This window comes from Rhopalosiphum padi, chromosome 2, assembly GCF_020882245.1.
Source record: "Rhopalosiphum padi isolate XX-2018 chromosome 2, ASM2088224v1, whole genome shotgun sequence".
NCBI classification, from domain to species: Eukaryota; Metazoa; Arthropoda; class Insecta; order Hemiptera; family Aphididae; genus Rhopalosiphum; species Rhopalosiphum padi.
Window position 1 is genome coordinate 53,055,869 of NC_083598.1, and position 20,291 is coordinate 53,076,159.

The window sequence follows — 20,291 nt, forward strand, 5'->3', positions numbered from 1 at the left end:
CCCTCACAACAACCCCTCCCGTCGTCCCACCTCACAAACCCCCGTCGACGTCATATGAGAACTATGTGTGTGTGTGTGTGTGTGTGTGTGTGTGTGTGTGTGTGTGTGTGTGTGTGTGTGTGTGTGTGTGTGTACACTTCCTACGCGTTACCCGGAAATTCGAACCGTATTTATGTTGGAAATAATCTCATATTATATACTCGTTGTGACGTCGTCGTCGTCGTCGTTGTCGCCGTAGTCGTCGTCGTGCAGATGCCATTATTCTCCATTCGCCCATTCGTACACGATAAAATATATTATTTAATTTTACGAAAACATCGCATACACATAAGGGTGTGGTCTATACATACATGTAAATTATTATGTACTCGATATGTCTTCTATAATAACACAGCAGTGTGTATACTGTATACATAAAAATTATATGCATTAAACCTCATATTATTATGATGTAAACGGCATGGTTTCGACTTTTTATTATTATTATTATTCGTTTATACGAGGCAATAATAAAATTGAACGAATGAAAACTTAATAGAAAAAAATATGTACTTATTTGTGTGTAATATATATATATATATATATATAACTAATAAATATACGAGAACCAATGGCAACAGAAATAAGAGCTTTTATTGTTGTTTGTAGTGTACGTTGATGCTTTGTATAGTTTGAACTATACTATATACCTGGCTAGTTTTATTTTATTTTATAATAATACTGTACTCAGTTTTCAAATCTTTGCAAATCATGCCGTATTTGTCTATGTATGAATAAACATTACGATTATGATGCAATTCAATAGAAATCGACTAATAATTAAGTATCAAAAATCGTGTCCCCGAATCATGACGTGGAACTCGAATGTTCCATAGTATGACAGTTCTCTGTATATAAACTGACCGTGGAAGAGAATAAGTTGTAAGAAGCTTCAGCTGGAGCTAAGCGTTATTTGTACATGGCGAGATATGTATACGAGCGGTACGGCAAATGTGAGAAACAATGTGGCGGAATGCCAAGATAAGCGTAATTAAAGAGAACAAGCTATTATACATGTATAATGTATATATAATATGCGTATCTTAGTATAGATGTAGATGAAAATCGTGCGAACACATAATTTTTGCGTGTGATTTTAATGTACATTTCCGTGTACTTACTGTGTTTAAACAAGTGACAACAATATATTATCCAAATGTATATTACACATGTTTATTTTTAGTTTCAATAAAATAACTTGTTTGAAATGTGCCCATTATAATATATTTAAAATATTTAGTTTTTCGGCTTTTCACAATGTGCATCATCGTTATAAGAAACATTTTTTTTTCTAAAAGAACAACTAAACTGACTTATCAGATTTGAATTTACATATATTTTTTCATGAAATAATAGGTACTTTAATTTCATTGTTTTATTTAGACTAAATTATTCAATATTAATATAGAATTCAGCTAGACAGTAGTTAATTTATACAATTCTAAGCAACAAAAGTCTAATAAAATAAATACAATGCAATTATTAAAAGTCTATCAATTATATAATTAAATATACAAATTGTGTACATTTTATAAGGCATTTTTGTTTCATTAAATTGACAGTTTTTCAATATATATTGTTATTTGTTAGAGCCCCGATACGAATATTGATATTATAACAACGCTCTAATATTGATTTAAAATAGGAGACAAATTTTACATTAATTTACCTTTAAAACATACCGAGTTCATATGCGTATTCAGACAGCTACTACGTATATGTATATACAGAGAAGATATTATAAAAAAAACATGTAAAATTAAAAATATTACTCGTGCAACACTCTTTTATATTATGTTATATAATTTATTTCACTTATGCTAATTGTAATGTTTGTCCTTGAAATGAATAGAATTTATATGGCTGACATTACATCATATTCCGTGTTTAAATAATATTATTTAGTGGTATACTTACAATGTGGATACACAATTTGTGTTTTTTAAAAAAAGTATCTCTAATGGTTAAAAGATAAAATAAACAATTTAAGCAGCTGTTTAACTAACTAACATAATTAAGTTTAAAAAAAAAATGATAATGTGCGTATAAAAAAATATAATAAACTATAACCTGAGTATATTTATTACTTTATAATTCACCTCTTGTATTTATAATAACAAATATTTATATATAAAAAATGAGCAAGAAGATTTTTTCTCTTATACATTAAAAGTTTGCAGACCGTCAAACTTTTCCCATTAGCTTCCCATTTTCTTCTTTTTTTACGAACGATGTACTCTTCAAATACAATGTTTTCATATTGTAACGCTTCAATAAAACTCCAATTACTTAGATATTAAAATCTGATTAAACACATAAATTGACCGATCAATAGCCGTTCGGAATAACTAGTGCCTAATTGACCTAGTTTTTCGAGTTTGTACGTATAATATATATTTTTTTTTCACAAAAAAAAATGGAAAGTTTCTGCACGCTGTGTGTATAGGGAATTTTCATTTTAGCTGATATGTTTGGAGTTGAATGAATATATTAAATTTGTAATATTATCGCTTTTTAAAACACTGTTATGAAAATACTTTTGATGCACGATTTTTAAATCAATACATTTTACTATATTTTAAACAAAATTATAAATTTGAATTTCACATTTACATATAATTTAAAAACTTCCTTTCTCTTTACCTTTACTCACATAAAATAGTTGTATGAAAGAATAAAAAATACTCCATTTTATATTTATAAATTACAATTATCTTTATTGTTCTACGTGAAATGTAGAACTTATTCATTAAAGTTTTGTAAAATGTTGCTTTGTTTTTATTTTATTTATTAATATTATTGTTTCTACGTTCATAAATTTTATTACAATAACAATTTTTGTTAAAACATACAGTTTGTACAATACAATTTATATAAGTTTAATAATATAGTAACTATTCAACATGTTTCGAGTGAATTACGTGACTCGAATAACTCGAATGAGGAATCCGTTAAATAACAACATCCTTTTGACAATATATAATAGCTGTTAATTATTGTTATAATTGGTTCGTGGTGTTAAAAAATTTCAAGTATATATAAACTTTTTATAATATTCTCCTTTAGTTTTTAATTTTGAATTAATATTACACGAATTTTATCGTATTCTATACGTTTTCAGCTATATTTAAAATTAAAATAAACAAGAAATAATAACCGTAATAATAATAATAATAATAAATTCATATAATGACTTTTTGATTGAAGTCTATCTAAGTTGAATCCCTGGAAATAACAGTTATATAATATACTATATACCTGTACACGGTGCATAGTATATAGTACATAATATACGTTATAATAATCCATTGTTATGAAATCAACACGTCTGCGAAACATGCAATACAATATTTTTGATTGTTATCTTCGTGTTTCGATAATTTATTGCCCGTATATAGGTTAACAGTTCAATAAACGATATATTAATTATGATATTTCGTGTATAAAATATATTCATTTGTAATAATACGTACATTAAATGCTTTACGATAAATGTTGTTATTATATTGTACAAGTTAATTTGTTCAATAATTTAAGAGAGCTGATAGTGTGGGTATTATATTGATTGTTTAAAATTAAGCACAATTACATTATCGAATAGATGCTCAAAACTAAACAGAAGTTATTAACCGATTGTTCAAAAAATGCATTATATTTATACTTTATGGTCAATTAATATAAATGTCTGCAATGATGTATTTAAAGAGAAAAAAGAGAAAAACAATATATTTAACTATATGCCATCTACTGAATACAAAATAACATTATGGATACTTTAATAACTACATTGTATTATTTACCATGCAAAACAAGAGGGTATAAACGTGTAATCAACATATGGTTTTTATTTTTTAGAAAAGACTTAAGAGAATAGATTACATTGATAATTACAAAACTTGACATAATTTAAATGAAAATATTATATAATATATTATAGCCTTCGTATTTAAATGGTATACCAATAAATGATTAAAAACAGACCGTTAATGCAAAAATATACTCGTTTTTGTAAAGAAAAATAATAATAATAAATAACTGCAAGTTTATCTTAAACTTTATTTTGTTTCAAGATATTATCTTATATTTTTGTTCAGTATTATTTACATAATTATATTTATGCACCCTAACTATGATATAAATATTAAACATTTAAAAATTATATTTTTAATAGTTTGTAAATTTACATATTATTATCGGACTTTCTTTTAATATAAATTATAATATAGTATTATAGAAAATGTTATAATTTTTTATCCCATTTTCGAAAAAAAAAATTATGTACATGGAATTAATACCGTATCTATAGTACAAAGTGTGGGAATTAAATTTAATTGTTAGGTATTTAATAGTAGTTTACAAAATATGTAATACATTATTATATTTTTGTGTTATATTTATCATTAAACTTTATAAATGCATATAATATATCAAATTCCAAACATGTTATCAAAATAATAAATTAAATGTCGTTAATATCATTCTGACGAGTGAAGATGAATAAGAGTAATATTTAATTATCAACAAATAACACATTATACATTTATTATGTATTGAAAAAATATCGAATTCCACAATAAATTCAATATTACCAATAATTTATTAAAATGAATTATTATTATTATTTTATATTTTACAAAGACTCTTTATTTTTATGGTTTTAATGTAGGTGTATGCAATTGTTATAATTCTACAGTGCTTATTCAGTGCCGCCCATTGTGTAGGTGTATTATGTAGTAATACTTTTATATTGAAGTTCATTTTTGCTCTATGTTTGAAGTTGTTGAACAATAAGGGAATTCGCATAAACTCAAACGATAAATAATAAAATTATTTCAATAGGAAATCGTCATTACACTAAAAGTCAACAGAACTAGGTACCTACGTTAGAATCGTAGTCGTCGTAGGCGTTAACAAACTTTAACAGCCGGTGTTATTGCTAAAATTGTCTACTCCGTTCAGTTTAACTTTTATAATATAATATAGGTTCAAGTATAAATATATTTTCAAAACCATGCAATATTTTTTTTTTACAAAGTTTTGTACGCTCAATAATACTATGTGACATATCATAATATAAATCGTCGTTGATAAAAAGTTTAATAAGATCAAATAAGAGTCTTGTGCATATTATTAAAATAAAAAAAGTCGTTCGGGCAAGTTGGTATCACATTGCTGATCAGTTGTAGGTGTCTAGTGGTTCACGGTGATCCAATTTTAGTTCAATGATATATGTTTGTAAACAAAAAAAACGATTTCGAGCAGAGTTATTAAATAGTATTAAATATAATATAATAAGTATATTTCACAATATGTTTTTTTTATATATATTGCTGATAATTTTTCTTATTTTACTATTAGTAATACGGTAGATTAATTTATTTTTTCCCAAAAAATTGCATTTATAAAAAAGATATAGTCGAAAATCGAAGTATTTTTATTGTTTCAAAAAGTGACAATAGATAAAAAAAAAAAAAAACACACAAAATCAATACATCGCTTCGCTCAGAATATAAAACTAGTTTATAAAGTATATATTTTCAATCAGATAGTTCAAAATAGTTGCACAGAATAGATTAAATCTACTTTGCAACAGTATGTCTAAGAGTGTACACAACAATTGTTAAATAATCGTATATTACACTGTTATCGGTGAAGCGAAATCACGAGAAAATAATGAATATAATTCATCAGTATATTATACACAGGTTATATACAGCATACTCACCCGTTTTTATCCATTAATAAGGTATTCATTAATTTTTAATTTTTTTCGTATAGTAATCCCTCGTTATCCACGAGTTCAATTATCCGCAGATAAGTCGAAAATACCCATAAATTAATAATCCATACATTTTATCGTTATTTTACAAATAATGTAATTTGTTTTAGATAATTTTAAATAATTTTTGTTATATCGTTAAGTATAAATATATAAATATTTTAATTGAAGACCAGACCCACCATTCTTCGTAATTAAGGGCTGGTTTGAGAAATTCAAAATTGGTGTAACATTTACTACGTTAAGTTTGTTGTCAAGCCTGCATCTGAAGGACCATTCAGTAGCTGGAAAATTCCCTTTCTAGTTAAATCCCTTTTCATCCTTCCTAATAATATATAAATAATTAATTAATTGTATAAATTAGAAATATTTAAATAAATAGTCAATAAATAAAACATATTAACATATTATATTTTTAAAATTTAAAAATAGAAAATCTACACCTCCTTTTTATATTAATGTTTAGTTTCGTTATTCATAGTTTTGTGATTCGTGCAACTTTGATGAAACCGAACCTCCACGGATAACGAGGGATTACTATTCTTACTTAGCTATTTTAAAGTTAAAACCTATGCTTTAAAATTCTTAGATATCTTATAGTATTTAAGGAGTGTTCTAGGTATTAAACTATGTATTATTTTAAGTTATATAAATCATTTTTATTTTTTCAGTTTACGGTAATCCCTGGTTATCCACCGAGGTTATGTTTTCGGCAAAGTTTCGCCAATCATGAAACCATAAATTAATATAAAAATGAGGTTAAATTTTATTTTTATAATTTTAAAAAACACGATGGATTAATATCTTTATATATTGATTATTTATTACATATTTTTTAATGCATACACATAATCAACTGCAATTAATATGTATATATACATCATAGTATATTATTAAGAAAAACAAATCTTCTGATTATCAATTAATAATTATTAATAATTTACATAAAAATAGCGGTTCTCGTCTGAAAAAAAATTAAGTTTAACTGCCATATAACCCACAGTCCCTCAGGACACTCCTTATGTGACATTAAATGTAATAATTTTTTCAAAATATGATTTTTATTATTTGTAATATAATAAAAATTATTTAAAAATGATTAACAATTCTAAAAAAAAGAATTCGAATAAATTCTGAATAATTATTGGATGAGCATAGCTGATGGAACAGATAAGCACTCTATATATACATACATATCTGTTATCTGGATAATGTCAATAATTATGTTACCTGACTTACCTGGGTAATTTAACGTTATTATCCAATAAAAGTTGCGTAATATTGTGAATATATTGTGTGCCTATTATTGCTTTATTGTAACTTTATTTTACATTATTATATTCTCATTATTATTATGTATACTATAGAATCTAAAGTATAGATTAAATATACTATGGATAGGCAACGCACCAACGCCAATGCAATCATTTATCACTCATTATTTTAAATTGGATTCGTTTCACTTGTGGCTCATGGTGACAAATAGATATAATATAATATAATACTTGTTTTCAACTTTTTTTGTCAAAATGCACCCCCAATTAGCCGGTTCCAAATTAAAATAATCAACAGTAAATTATTACATTGCAGTTTCCTATCGATATTATATATTTTAATTTATGCTTATATTCTGACGTATAGCTTGTAATAGATAATCCTTGTTGTAAAAATCCTTTTAAAAAATATTCAATTAATAACTCAAATAAAATAATTAAAATACCATCCATATGCCTGTAAAATATCTTTCTAATTTTGAAATAATTTATTTTAACCAAAAATGTATTTATTGAATTTTAAAAACAATTTACTTATTGCATTAAAATTAAAATAAGTAAAAAATAAAAAAATAATAAATACAATATTATAGGTATCAATGGTTTTACTTTGATGCAAGCCAATAAGTGCGTCAACAATCTAATGTCAATACTAAACATGAAACGATTATGAAATACGAATAATTACGATGGTCAAAAACATAAGCCTCGCTGGCCGTACCTTTCACAAAATAATGACGTGTTTAAGAAAAACGAATATAATTTAAAATAATATATGTGGTACACGCTATCATTCTAAGATAAACATACAGAATTTTCACAATAAATCTATAAATAGATTTAAAAAAAATGTACATTAAGTTATCATAATCTTAATAGCCCATAAATATAAAATACATATACAATCGTTATAACGTTTATGATTAAAGGCATAACGGTATGCTGTTTTTTTTTATAAAATAGAAATAAAAAATAGAAACCTAAGATATCAAAATAATAATTTAACAAAATAGTATTCATGTAGAAATTAAGAACAATATTTAAAATACAGTTGAATTACTTTTAAAATAAAAGTATTCAATACTTAAAAACTTATTTGAATTTTTAATCAAATACCTTACAATAATGAAGTTAATAATAAGTAATTTAAAAAAATTCCGTTGTTAAATATTGTGATAACACTGATGAAAAGGTCAACCAAAAGCAAATTTAATTTGACAGGTGACAAAAATTAAATTAAATATTAAAATGTCCTCATGAAAATGTATATTAACGTAAATGACAGTAGCTATTAGTTTCGTTACCTGTAGTAGACACAGAGGTAAAACTAACTAAAATATTGTCTTATTATTGTTGTAATTTCTATTCAAAAATTACGAATATTTTAAGGAGTATAAACAGTACAATATATTAAATATTAATACTAATAATACGTTTTTCTTTAGTTAAATAATATCCACGGCAGCAACGGTCATTGGTAATTACTTAATATACAGAAATAGGCTTAAAATTAAAATAACAGATCATTAATTGTTATATATATTTATAAGTTTATTGTATATACTAAACCTATATCTTAAAAATCAAAGATATTAGTGATGCAATAACATATTTAAGAATTATATTTATTATGCGATATTTAATTATAAATACACTATCGGATAGCATATTACGTGATATGAAATTTAAGGTGTCGCGATAGTTTCAAATGTAATGACAGTTTGCAATAATACATGTAAAGTAGTATTGTTCTGAAAAAAAATAATCAATATAATATTATTTACTTTATAATTTTGTTAAATAATTAGAATATTTTTTAAATGTATTTACCATTTTTAAAGTGTCAATTATTTCTGTCTACTGGTTATTATAATTATGGTAATATTAAGTTTAAATCAAAATTATATTTATTTTTTTTTTATGTAGGTACCCATTTAACTATTGACATTATCTTTAGGTGAACAAAACAATCAAGCTTAACATGAACTTTCTTACAGTAATGTTGTACACGGGTATTAATGTAATATCCACTGTACCTGGAAAATGTTGACATTTATTGGACATTAGACATTACCCATAACATAAATTACCTTTAATTTGTTTATATATAGAGCATTGAATTTTGTTTTTAGAGCAATGGTTAAGAAATCCCCTTTAAATAATAGTATTTGTATTTTAATCGTTTCATAGCTATTTTATATGATCGAACTTTTATTTATACCATTGTGTTGCTGCATAAAAGATGTTAACATCAAATTAGACACGGTGTAATTATGTGACCTTTTTAATTACGCATATTTTCATGACAATTGATTTTTTTTAAAGCATGGAAATATAATAATACGTTGAACATGTTACGTAATGCCTATTGTAATAATATACTAAAATGTATCATATATTCACATCACATTTATTTTAAAGTCTATGCTGATGAGTACACTTCATACTTTTGTGTCAGTAAAATAAAAAAATCAGTTCCTAAATACCATTGCACGTTAATTGGCAGCTTTTAGGTTTGAAACGAGGAAGTTTCCCACTGTTCACCTAGACAGTGGACAGGCGGGCAGCCTTTAATGACGAAGGTTCACAGTTTTTTGTTTTTATTTTACACACATTTACGCGCATAATAGGTATTATATCGTATTATATATAAACGTATAACTATTTAGTGGTTTCACCACCACTTCTACACTATAAATGGTCCCACTGGTATCAGATTTTCCTGCAAATAACTCATCGATCTCCATCGTGGACGCGACGCCGACGTGCCCTGCATCAACACCCGCGAATGCGCATAATTGGTTTTAGAACGAGATTATCGAAGTGAAGTTATCAACCATTAATGGGCTATATTATATAATATAATGGCGGTAATAACTCCTATTTTACAGGTTTGTGGTCCGGTTTCCAACGGTCCTAGATAGTATACCAAATACCGACCAATACTCAAATTAATACCGTGAATTACGAGCATATATTATAATGCTAGAATTAAATAGGAATTCACATAATAATATTATAAAATAACAAATAACGATGTTATTTGTGTGGTGATAATATGATATTACATTTTGTGACGCATCAAAAATTATTATTATACTTTGCAATTCATATGGTTATCTGCAAATAATTATTTGTCAGACAATAAATTAATATCGATAATAATAACTTATCCAATACAGAAAACAGAAAACGAGACACGAAATATATTTTAACATATAGAATAACAGTATACATAGTTATCACAGTCAATATACCGATGAATTGACGCGTAGAAAACAAAAATTATTGTAACTACGTATACGTCATATTATTATCACCACCGGCTGTGATGGCATGTATTGGGGGGGGGGGGGTATAATTTCTATCTGGATTCTTGGCAAATATTCGTCATGGAATCTGACAGCAAAAAAAGTCTTGTCACTCGGGATCCGAAACACATTATGCACGGATAGTATTATTTTAACATAACATGCAATAATACTTCGGTATTCCGAGGTTTTTCTGTTCGTACAGTGTAATTCAGCTGATAACATAATGTTATTTTTGCATTATTTTTCGTCACATTGGTTTTCCATTCATAGTTGCAAAACAGCACCACTGCTTCAAAGACTTGTCAGTATTACAATTTTACGATGACAAATATAACGAAATATGAAAATTCTATACCCAGCTGTCTTTTTTTTTTCTATCTAATGAATTTTTATGTTTTTCATTTTTAAAACTACTACTTATATATTATATTTGAAAATAAAACACATTTCATGGTATTTCCAGTAAAATATGCTGCACGGGAAATTATATATTTGTTTATATATTGATCACTCGATTAATTTAATCAATTGCATTATAGCTTGAAAGCAATCGGTGCCAAACTCGAAACAATTACGTGACCCATCATTTTAACGTATTATAATTAACAACTGTGACTTGACAGATATCTTCTGTTATTGGTACGCAAATGCAGATATTGACATCTAGTAGTAGTCAAAGAGCAGATATTAGCAAATATCATTAGATATTTTCATGTATACCAGCAACTACCAACACGAATCGAGAAATAATGACAAAACTATAATATGGGACTGTATTGAAAGTGTATGTAATTTGGAATTTTTCTATTTTGAATAACTTAACCGATTTTGTTTATCTTTGTGGTGACATTTGTTGTAGAAACATTCTTTGAAATACTATGTAAATTTTGTGATTGACATACATTATTATAATTTCTGCTGTTATTTGACCATTGGTTTACTTATTGTTTTTTTGTTTTATGTATTTTGTGCAGAACACTTGGTGCTGCAGTATTTGCCGGCGTAAACAACAAAGTACGTCGATATTGCAACCGGTGTTGACACAAAATTCGACTGACAGCCTGTTGGATGTGCCCATAGCAGACACGCTACAACGGCGGCATTCAGACGTGAAAATTGGACGCAATTCCGGGAACGCCGGGTCTGGGAACGGATCACTGGGCTCAGGACTTGCACCGCCGCGGTCCCCCGAGCTCCGACGACACTCGGATGTGTCGCCAGCAACACTGAAGGACATGGAAAAGGTAAAAGCTCCGTTTAGCCTTAAGACAGTGATATTCAATATAAAACATTTTATTTTTGAGATATTTCTGTGTAGGAGTTTTCGGAATTCAATCATTTAAAAATAATAAATTAAAAATTAAATCTTCACATTGAACATTTTTGACAATGAATAAAAATAAATATCAATTGTTGAGTGAGTATTTACTAATGACTAATCTTAAAAAATACTATTTTAAACAATATAAACCAATATCGATAAATGTTATATCAATAAATTGTTCAAGACTCTAAAGGGGTTTTTAATTTATCTTTTCAACTCTTTTAAGTAACTATAGAATATCTCAAACATAAATTTAGTTTAGGCCCACAAAAATTAAATAAGTTAATGGTTATTTATATAAGGTTACCAATGGTAATAGAAAATTAAAAAAAATTACTTATAGACAAGCTAATGCTATTCATTACTAGAGGTTTTTATTAAATAAAAGAAAATAACATTTAATTCATTCTTTGTTATTCAAATATACAACACAAGATAATGTCCTTATGTTTGTAGCTTATAGACTCAGTATCTACTTTATAGATTTTAACAAAGGTTTCAGCGGTTTTTCTTAGTGATATTGGAAAAGTTTAAAAAGTAGATTGAACCACATTTGAAAATATACCAAGTACTAATACACCTTATAGGCGATTGCCCATCTACATCGAATTAGTTCACAAAGTGAGATACCAATGCCGATTTGGCCGTAAATTGAGGTAGCTATTTTATCCAAAATACATTGATATAACGTCATAGCACCATATTTATAAACCTAATATAATATATTTAATAAATTGACTTGCAGTATATACTCATATGTGGTCTGTATGCCATGTATTGTATTATTTTTGTTATATATTACAATATATGTTTACATACAATATTATGCTAACATAGTATTATTTATATAACACTGTACAGTTGAAGTAACGATAAACAAAAAGATCTTTTAGAACTAAACCGTATTTTAATTTTTTAATCAGAGTATACATTTTTTTTAAATTATATTCAAAAACTTCGATAACAAATCTTAAAAAGAAAACGCATTCAGCCACCTCACAATTAAAATTTAATAATGTGCAATTCGGAGATAAGGTAATAGCATTATTTCATTTAATTTGTTTTTGTTTTATCATCTTGTATGCGAATCCACTATATTTGCTAAATTATTTTATTAAATTAATTTTTAATAAAAATATAAAAGGGATGTTTAAAAAAAAAATGTTCCGTATGGGATGTTAAAACTCAAGCAGTCCGAGTTTTTCCTTTTACCATTTATGTAAATACATTTACAGCAGCTGCAATGTAAAACCAAAAAGGGACCTTTTTTATATAAAAAAAACTTTTAAAAATAAATCATGTTCTCATTTATATTATATTAAATATTTCAAATGTGTGCATTTTGTCAATTTAAAAATTTTTATTTTTTTTTTACATGCGTTCAATACTCAACATTTTAAACCATTATATAATGAACATAGTAATATTATTAATTATATTTCGTTTCATCGAACTTCAATTTTAGGTATAATAATTTATAGTAGAAACAAAATATTACGTTAAACTATAATAATGTATAATATAATATTACAACAATAATAAAATATCTTCTTGGTTTATGATATTAACGATGTTTAACCACTATAAAATTAATTAATATTTTTTTATCGAAAATAAATTTTTAGTATCCTGTATATTTGCAATCCGTAGAAAAAATTAAATTTAGAATAAATTCCTTTACATTTCACTAGATTAAATTTAAAAGGGTCCTATATATATTTGCCTAACCTAACCAGACGTTCGTTAAAATAATTGTGAAGATACAGGTTGCTATACCTAAATCATTGGATATAATTTGGTCGTATTTTCGTTATGGTTTACTCGACTATAAATTTAAGTAAGTTTGAAAATTTGATAATTGAATCGATTTTTTTTCAACCATTTCTCTTTATGATGAATATGATGACGTGTTCTAGCTTTATTTATTTAATAATACAAACTGCCTTATTATAATATAAATATAAATTAAATAAGAAAACTGTTTATGTAGTTACAGCTTACATAATATTTCTATTCTAACGACTGGCCACACAGTATTATTTTTATTTAAAATTATTTTTATTTATACGAATAATTGATTTTTACATGGTAATACTTAGAATTAACTATTTTAAATATATTTTTATCTCATAAATTAATATTTTTATTTTGTTTTTTACTATTTATTAAAACCTATATTGAAAAAATATTATTTCAACCTATCACACTTATTTCTGGTTTACATCATATGATTGCAATAGATATCGTAATACCGACAAATATCAGCCATGTACAATAGTTATCAAATCCTTAAATAATGAACGAAAATAAAAATAAAAAAAACAGTTCCAATTAAAAAATCTGTGAATCGTGAAAGTATAATCTTATATCTTTATAATATAATTAATTATTGATTTAAAGAAATAATGGATATTATGAAATTGAAGAGAAAAAGTGGAACTTTATTTAATCTACTATAATATTAAAGAAAAATCAATAATTATAAGAGATTAATTATTTTTGAAATTTTACTAATAACCTTTCACTTTAACTGTCGGTACGTTTGAAAGAAAAAAGTCAGAAATTACACATAAAACAAAAACTCTTTTAGTTTTTAAATAAATAAAAAACGTATCTTAAGTAGTGGAATACGTTGATGCACACAAAACTCATTCTAAAATGCCTCTAATATACAATATTGCTATTTTATAAAAGATAACACATTATATTTAAAATTAGTGTTGGCTATTATAAAAGTAAATTTGTATTATTTTGCTATTTCATTTTTATATTTTCAATTCCAAAAATTAGAAATATAAGATATAAGTAAGTTTAAAATGTTTAATTAATTTAATGTTGATTTAAATATGTTAATAATGCTACAATAGATTCATGTGTATGTGTCATGTGTTAAAATGCGTAAATTAAATTTAAATAGAAAAAACAGTGGTACTACTTCAATTTCATGTACTTACCATTTAAAAAATTAAAATATACACATATTTATTCTAATCGTAATTTGGATGCATTTTACAACTGAACAATTAAGTTATTTCTACAATTATTGTCCTTCAACTGTTATTCACGCAAATATTATTATTTATTACAAGAATATAATATTTTTAATCACTTAAATTGATTCCAAAATAAAATCTGTTATTTCTGTTATACTAAAAGTTCTTACTGTTCAATATAATGCTTAATTATACATTACATGGTTTACATATAAGAACAAAATATAAAACAAACACTAAAAATTAAATTCTGTATAAAATTATAATAATAATAATGAAATTAGGAATTTATTATGAGATGTATGAGATAAAAACTTTAAATAAAATAGGTATAAGCATAATTTATTAAGTTTTCTTTGTCAATTTTTATGTAAAATGTAAATGTATTACATTAATCTCTTTAACAATTAAATACTTGTTTCATTAAAGTTGAAGTTCGTAAGATTATTCCAAGACAACAGACACTTTTACGGTTCTGTAACTCATTATTAATATTAAAATTATTTTCAAATAAGTTCTTTATATACCTATCATAATTGCATATCATGGTATTATAAAAGTTCTTTAATATTCATAAAAGTATCTACCTAAATAGGGTAGACACTGGACATTAAGCTGGTTTCACATTAATTATTTACCTTTTATTTCTGTGGTCAATAAAAGTATGCCCATAATGTACATGTATAAAACCTTCAGTGGACACATTAATTATCCAGTCATTGTGTTATGGACACAATATAGTTTAGAAAAAATAGTTCATCTGAGAATTTATTATTTAAAATATTTTTTTATTTTTAACAAAAATCAGTTTAAAAAAAATAATATCTAATATCACCAATAATACAAAATTATATGATATGTACTTATATAATATTATTACACGTAAACAAATTTTATCCAATCGTATATGATCTTTATATTGTATTATGTACTTATACATATATTATATTGCCACGTATGTACTTCAAGAAAAATTACAGTATCTTTTAGCATAATTTTTGTTTGTACTATTTTAGAATTTAAAAATAGTTTGGCATTTATTATTAATGTTAATAGTCTTTATTTATTTTTCCTAACTTCTTTATAAAGTAATACTTATTAGCATTACATCATCACATTATTTTTATATCATTTAGAGTTTAAAAATATTATATAATAATGTTTGATAATTGTATATCTGTTGATCTATATTGCGTTTTCTTTTGATATAATTTTGTTTTTAGACATTTTCTAACTTTATAAGATTTATCTGTTGAAAGATATATTTTTTTGTGGAATCTACAAAATAAACAACAATAATTTTACTTAAATCTAAAATAATCGTGGAAAGTATAATATAGAATGAACTATGTATAAGAAAATTATCAAACTGTTTTTATGTAGTGTATTTATATCAATACTTTCAGGCTGCAGCTGCACTGAAAGTAGGCGATAGGAGTCGCATCACTGATGACAAACTGTGGAACAGAGATACAGGACTCAGACAGAAACGAGGATCCGCCGGCGCAGTAGTTGGCCAAAGTACAAATCAAACACAGCCCACAGTATTTCGGTTCGACACTCGCCGAGAATCAAAAATATCCATACCTGCCGGTAAAATATACATTTAGATACATAGGACGTCATCAGATTTATTAAAAGTTTAAGTGCGATAATTTATTAAAATATTACAGTTTTATTTTAGTGTTTTTCATTAAACAAAAATTAAAAACACTTATTCAGTATACAGAGTGAATCATCAAGTAAATTCATCTCCCCCCCACTTTATCCTTTTATTATTCATTTTTTTAAACTATGATTTTTCGGGATTTTTAAATATATATTTTGTAGATCTTATTTTCAAACTCGTATGTATACGAGTATACCACAAGGACTGTGTTGACAATACACATTTTTTTTTCGTTTTAAATGTGAACCAAATGTAGTTTTTGAAAATTTGATATAATATTTAAATTGATGATCAACCAATTAGATTCTGAGTAATTAAATTTTAATTAATACGGATAACAGTCAACAAAAATTTTTCTATAAAATAGTAAATTTGACGTATTTAATTTTGTTAGGTTAACTGGTTAACATATTATCAATGATAAATTTACAACTTTAAAAATGGAGTTCAAACTTATTAATAATTTCAACATGGTTTCTGAATAAAAAATAATATAATATGTGACTAACAAAAAATTGGCAGTAAATCGCATACCTAGTATGACAATATACTGTAATTTTAATTAAACTTTTAGACACTTATTTAAATATAAAAAAAAACATTTGAATTATTTCATTTTTTGAAGAAAAATGTAAATATAGTTAAGTAATAGATAATAGGTCATCGATACAATTCATAAATATGAACTAGTTAATTATATAATAAGGTATGAAGTATGATATACGATCAAGAGTTTGTATACAATTATATTAATAATTATATGTTAAATAAATAAAAAAATATATTTTATTAATATTAATTATATGTTAAAAAATAGGTCTTTAAATAAGTTAAACTTATATTATATTTTCAATAAGTTAAATACAATTTATAAAATAATAAATGATATATCTTAGTAAGTAGGAACTTAAACAATCTATTGAATTTACATTATAAAAGTTATAGGTACATATTATATTAGAAGTTCTATGAGCTATATTAGGATTAATAGACTAGTAAAACGGCACTGAATAAATTTTGTGCTGAATTCTTGTCGAGGGTATGAAAGTTTCAGATCACTGAAGCATTCTCAAGAATGAACAAACGTCGAATACGGTAGACTGAATAAGGTTGCTAAGTAATATACGTAGTTCCTATATAAAACAAAATTTCTATTTAAATATTTAATATTATTTTCATAAAATTATCTATAGATATTCTATTCTATTTTGATTATTTGATTTTTTTGATATTAAGTTGTCTGTTAATAATTATTAAAATAAAACCAAAATTATAAGATTAATTTAAATTAATTAATAATAATGAATTTATAAATAATGCATTTTTTCTTTGGTTATATTTACAATTATATTAATACATTAGTTAGTTAGGTAGTTAAAAAAATGTTAATTTTATTTTAAACAACAAATAATGCCACACGTTTTGATTTAATTTTTAATTAATTAAATATTTAAATAATTATATTGATAATAAATAATAATTATGCATTGCCTATTTATTTTTTTTATTTAAATAAATTCACAGAAACATTCGCCATTAAATAAAAAATGATTTATATTATAGTATTATAGTAGTATAAAGATGCTCAAATAATAATATTATAAAGGCTAATAACATACTAAAATTATAAAAGTTAAAAATTGAAGTATTTTTACTCTATCGCATGCGATGACAGAAAAAAACATATACTCGTATTGTTGAAAATCAATATATTCATCGTTTCACTCAGAGTCTAAAAATGCATCATAAATATCTGAAAATTACTATGTTTTTTTACATTATTAACAATTTTAATATTGAATAACACAAAACATAGGTAGTTGTTTACGTTTCACCAATATCAAAAATTCAAGAAAAAAAATGCATTATCTAATTTGTTTGTATATACTCTAAAATATAATATTACATGTATACAATAGTTGTATCGCTATCGTTTTGCAAATTTCTATAAAAAAAAAAAAAAAACAAAATACATAAATTGACAGTATATTTTTAGAAGATATTGAATTTCAATTTTAGCTAGTATGTTATCTGAAACTATATGAGCTATGATTAGTATTTACCAACAATAAAATAATATTTTATTTCTATGCATTAAGTGTCTTTAATTTAATTTTTTAAATCAAACATAAATACATTTTCATTTATTAAAATGTTTTTTTTCTATTAAAGATTTATTTACATTTTTAAATTTCATTGTTCAAGGTTATTGTAGTATCAGATTAGATAAAAGAAATAATGTGTTACGGTTTTACTTTACAATCAGGGGAACTTGTACAGATCTTCAACAAAGATTGAAAGGTGAATTCTTGATGGTTTTAAGTCTCACTACGGTGATCGATGACTGATGTCTAAAAATTTAGCGCTGCAACCTAACCATTGTAAATATTTGGATAATAGAATAGGGGAGACCATTTGTCGTTAGCGCCGATAGAGTTACGGCAGAAAGTGAAAGTGTCACATTGATTGTCCGTCTTTCATAATATATCGTGAATAATATTCACGCCTGTCGCCTATATAGTGGATGAAAACTTACAACATTGTGTTACTGTTTATTTTTATTATTTGGAGAATTTGAAATCTAGTGTTTAATAATAACAGTAATTTATGATAGAATTCTGAAATTTTTTTACAGAATTCACTGTAATTTATATTTTATAAAAATAAAATAAATGAACTCTAGAAAAAGTGTATCTTTATACCTTAGATTTGAGGGACTTAATACAAACTATAATATTATAGGTATAATATTATATAATATAGTTACATATATTCGATTTTGATAAAAAAAAATATTGATACATCATAGGGAGTTTATATATAAGCAATAAACTTTTTTTAGACATCTTAGAACATCAATATTCTTTTAAAATCTAAAATAAATTTGTATAGGTATATGTTTCATAAATATTTTTGGTTGTATACAAAACAAATATATATATATATATATATATATAATTTGTAAATATTAAAATTAAACATAACTAATAATTTACATTAGTTTGTTTATAATTGATTTATATATCAATTATAATTAATAATTTAATAATTTTTAAAAAAAAAAATAATTTAGACCCTTTATAAACTATGCTTAATTTTAATGAATAAAATAAATACTGAAAGTATGAATAACATGTTAAGGTATGATATAACGACAGTTTTAATAGGTGTGATTATGTTATTTGAGAATCTCAAAAAGTGATTATTATAATAATATATTAAATGCTTCACCAATCATGTTATCTTTCATTTTTAAAATGTAATGATACATTTATTCAAATTCTGGTTTTTGATTTTTTTTTTTCAATACAATTGAAAACCATATAATTTTAATATTTATGAAATTATACTAATTAAGAAATGTATTGCTTCAACACAAACTTTTGTTTTTTTAAATGAAAGCTCCCTTTTTTAATGTAATTTTTTTAGTATATAATTTTTTTTTAATGTTTATGTACCAACCTAATTTAAAATTAAAAACAATTGATTTTCATATATTAAAACGTATTTACGAAGTATAAAAATCCGTAAAATAGTTTAAAAAAATATATAAACCTCTATCAAATTTTCTCAAATATTCCAATAGTATTCCTTATACTTTTTGTCATGTATTTAAATTTGATATTTGAAGATGATATTATTTAAACAACAGTCTTAGCGTTATAATTCTTATTAACTTTTTCTCTACTAATATTTTAATTTATGTGTTTGTTTTTGAAAACTACAGTATATTAACTAACTTTTTTTTCTATATAACCTTTATTTAAATTACCATATTTATATATATATATATTTACATTTGTATCTGCAGGCCAATAACTCTAGAACTGAAAAAAGTTTTTTTTTATTAAACGTAACTGTTATGAGTTTACCAGTCTTTCTTATATTCGTGTTTAATA

At 24.5% G+C, this 20,291-nt stretch overlaps 1 protein-coding gene across 2 annotated transcripts in view; it reads left to right on the plus strand.

The window, feature by feature from the left end:
* Positions 1-20,291, plus strand: part of LOC132920352 (regulating synaptic membrane exocytosis protein 1) — a 187,858-nt gene that overhangs the window by 123,225 nt on the left and 44,342 nt on the right. For both annotated transcript variants that reach the window (XM_060982679.1, XM_060982678.1), the window contains exons 6-7: positions 11,381-11,650; positions 16,130-16,316. In XM_060982679.1, the coding sequence (XP_060838662.1) occupies positions 11,381-11,650; positions 16,130-16,316 (457 nt within the window). The remainder of the gene's footprint in view (positions 1-11,380; positions 11,651-16,129; positions 16,317-20,291) is intronic.